Source organism: Palaemon carinicauda, chromosome 7, assembly GCF_036898095.1.
Source record: "Palaemon carinicauda isolate YSFRI2023 chromosome 7, ASM3689809v2, whole genome shotgun sequence".
Classification (NCBI taxonomy): Eukaryota; Metazoa; Arthropoda; class Malacostraca; order Decapoda; family Palaemonidae; genus Palaemon; species Palaemon carinicauda.
Genome location: NC_090731.1, coordinates 120579499 through 120583477, shown reverse-complemented (window position 1 = coordinate 120583477; position 3979 = coordinate 120579499). Strand labels below are relative to the sequence as shown.

The 3979-nt window shown below is 32.4% G+C and overlaps 1 protein-coding gene across 1 annotated transcript in view; it reads right to left on the bottom strand.

Annotated features, from left to right (window-relative positions):
* LOC137643628 (uncharacterized) overlaps nucleotides 1-3979 on the bottom strand; it is a 233985-nt gene that overhangs the window by 22196 nt on the left and 207810 nt on the right. Inside the window, 1 exon segment of the mRNA XM_068376348.1 lies at nucleotides 1210-1394. Coding sequence (XP_068232449.1) covers nucleotides 1210-1394 — 185 coding nt within the window.

The following is a 3979-nucleotide window of genomic DNA, read 5'->3' as shown; positions in this document are numbered from 1 at the left end:
ACCTAGATTCTGTTTATTTACGCATGAACAAATGCAAACGTATATGCATAAACACCATGAGAAAAACTTGTTTAGAAAAAACAAAAATAAAGACGTAGATAAGCAGAAAAATTTAATCTTTTACTAGAGTTTAATCCCTTCTTTTTAATAAAATAAAATATTTTAGGAATAAGAGAAACCTATAGCCATTTTGAAGGTAGTAATTTGTTGCCTAACCAACTGAGGAAGATACCGGCATAAAGCTGTTAGTCTAACTGATCTTTTAATCTAAACAGTGTGAATGTAGTAAGTTTCATGAACATCCTACAGTCGAAAGAATGCGAAAAACCTATTCATATCTTTCCTTTGAAATAAACACCCACACTACATCATAGTTATATGCAAAAGTCACATAAAAAACTCTGACAGCGAGCAAATGTTATAGAAAGCGCTCTGCACCTACCGATCAAACATATTCGGAACTTTGGACTTTCAACGGCAACAAATGGAAATTTAGATTTGATCTGTAGATGGGGCCGCCTCATATAAAGGGCAATATTGGAAATTCCAAAACTCGCGAAGGGGACAGATCGCAGTTATAGGGTGACACGACTTCTTATAGAATATGCAAAAGCGATAGAAAATGGCTGAATACCTTTCAAACTTAAAGGAACAATATTTTTTAAAACTGACGTTTGGGTAGAACTGCTATGAATTTGTATCTTTGTCAATTTCTATTGATAAAGTACATTTATGTGATAGGGAAAAAATCTGGATAATCACACGAATTTCTAAAACTCGCGTAGCTCAAACAGTCAAATATACTTAAGTTAAATTTCTTATTCAAAACTAATGAAATTCTTTACTTTTGATAGTAAAATAACACTGGCGAATATTCTTGGCAAAAAAACACTACCTACAAAAGAAATCGGGATATATAGTGAATAACTCTACAGTCATTTTAGGAAATTTTTGATGATGAGAAATTAAATAAAAATATATAGCAATGTGAGAATAGAAATTTGATATTTATGTTATGGAAATCTTAAAAAAGCAATAAATATTTTATTTTATTATATGTTATGTTTTAGAACTATTTTCCAGACTAGAGTTGATTTAAAATGATTTACAATTGTTATAAAGTGACATTTATGTTTTCTCTCTCTCTCTCTCTCTCTCTCTCTCTCTCTCTCTCTCTCTCTCTCTCTCTCTCTCTCTCTCTCTCCTTACCTCGAGATTTGCTCTGGAACTCGCTTCTGGCGACCTGACGAATCCTAGACTCGGAGAGTGGTGAATATGGGTGGCATCATCTAAGGCGTTGGTGCTGCGGAGGTGGGCGTGTGTATCACACTTGACCTCCAACTTCGTCTCGCCGATGCCCGTGATGTTACAACTCTGTAGCGGTCCCGGTGGCTCTGAAATTTCATAATAAGTAAACATTTTAAATTCATGAATCATGTAGATCGGCATTTACAGGGTGGTCAAAAAGTCTGTCCGCATTAAGTATTTAGAACGATAACTAACCTTTGCGTATGGGCCCCGAAAGCTCACTGCGGAGAGACTTTTTGAACACCCTGTATCTCACAAAACACGAAAACGGTCGGCACTACAGGGTGGTCAAAGAGTCTCTCCACATTAAGCATTTTGTATGATAACCGACTTTTGCGTTATGGGCCTCGAATGGTCACTCCGGAGAGACTTTTTGAACACCATGTAGCTCACAAAACACGAAAACGATCGACACTTGGTGTGGTCAAAGAATTTTTCCGCGGTAAGTATTTAGAACGAAGATAGTTTTTGCGTAATGGACCTCGAATGCTCAGTGCAGAGAACCTTTTTTAGCACCCTGTTTTTCAAAAAACAAGAAAAGTCCTTTGACTTATAAGCATTTAATTGTGAACTCAATCGCTATACCAATGATCATTTCAAAATGAAAAAAAAAAAAAAAACGAATCATTAGGGTTTTGGTTCAAATGAGTTAGACGACTAACGGTACAAAGTGAACTATCAATATTTTGTTCGATTCTCATGATCAGTTTTGATAAAGAATAAATAATAAAATCTTTTTCTTACCTTATAATTTTACTATTTTGATAACATTAGACCAATAAATTATTGTGGATTCTTTTAATAATGATGTTATTAATAATAACAATGATAATAACAAAAATAATGATAATATTCATGGTGATAACATTAAAATATATTTCTAAATAGTAATAACAATGACAACAATAATAATGATAATCTTTTACTGCTGTTATTATCATTATCATCATTGTTATTAGCACAATACTATTTTTAACATTATCATTATTGAAATATCCTCACCACTTGCGTGATACCATCCAGAAATATCATTAAATGGATATGAAAAACGAACAAGTATTAAAAAGAAGTAAAATATAATAAATTAAAGAAGAAATTGGTAAATAACTAGACACGAACCAACAACCAGAAACCAGTCAGAAAAATTATGACAAAGGGGAATGGCGGATTTTAAAGTTGTGTTACTGCCTCTCTTGAATTCACGAGCATCAGTGTCCATAACTGACAGGAAGACCGTTCCACAGTTTTATAGTTAAGGCAATGGAAGATCTATGGAAATGGGCAACACCACATCATAACACTGCCGAGTATGAAAGTTGACGTTTTGCAAAACGAGAAGCACGCACTAACTCTTGTCGGGTGGGCTTTAAAGGTGGTGGTAGAAGTTTCTTATTGAGTTGAAGATTATGGATATTTTACGGCAATGTTCTACATAAATTTTCTCTTTTTATTTAAAGAAAGTAACTTAATTTCAAAGTAGACAATAATATTTCAGCAGTGGTAGAGGGGTAAAAAAAGATATCTGATCAGATCATACCCCCAAGGAATATGAATGTTGACGTTCTGCAAAACGAGAAGCACGCACTAACTCTCGTCGGGTGGGCTTTAAAGGTGGTGGTAGAAGTTTCTTATTGAGATGAAGATTATGGATATTTTACGGCAATGTTCTACATAAATTTTCTTTTTATATCTAAAGATAAGGCAACGCAGAAAGTAAATCAAGCTCACAGTAGACAATAATATTTCAGCAGTGGTAGAGAAGAATTAATAAAGATATCTGATCAGAGGCCTTGAAAACAACACCTATATTGCTAGAAATATTTGATGGTACATTTGCACAGGATGAGAATATAAAGATGCAAATTAAAAGTATCCCCATATTTTTTTTTTTAATATTTAGATTCATCAAGTATATTTGCATTAAGGATTTAATGACTTCTTATCCTATGTGGCTGATGTAAAGCAATGCTTGAGTTTGTAAGACTGTTGCAAATTTGTATTTACTAAAAAAAAGTACTTAAAGGTTGTGCGAATCAATATCAATGATCCTGAAAATTTGACATTTAAAAAAATCCAGCAGACCCCATATATATATATATATATATATATATATATATATATATATATATATATATATATATATATATATATATATATATATATATATATATATATATATATATTGGTTAATAGGACATAATAGCAACCAGAAAAAGATATGCCATTATGATATTGCAGATAGTAATTCAAAACCGTCTATGAGCAACCGAATCAGAAATGAGCACGTAACATTCTCTATGAAGAGGGTGAAGATGCAAAAGCTATACGAAAGTAGCAATATCTAAGTAGATTAAATTTACATCAGAAACGGAAATAACTATCTTAATTTAGAAAATAGGAATCGATTCAATTTTGATCACACATAACAAACAACTCTTGCAACTCTAACTATAATAATTTCCCAAAATCTGTTCCACTGGATCGTTATTATTACAATAAGGCTTCTGAATGGATATAAGATAGACTCAATAAAATGTCAAATAAATATTGAAAAAAAAATCTAGACTTAAAATACACTTCTTTTCTCTTTCCGTAATTATCTTCAAACATATCCCATTTCGACATATTCAAACTGATTTACAACCTTTCCGTGACAACCAAATGAACGTGT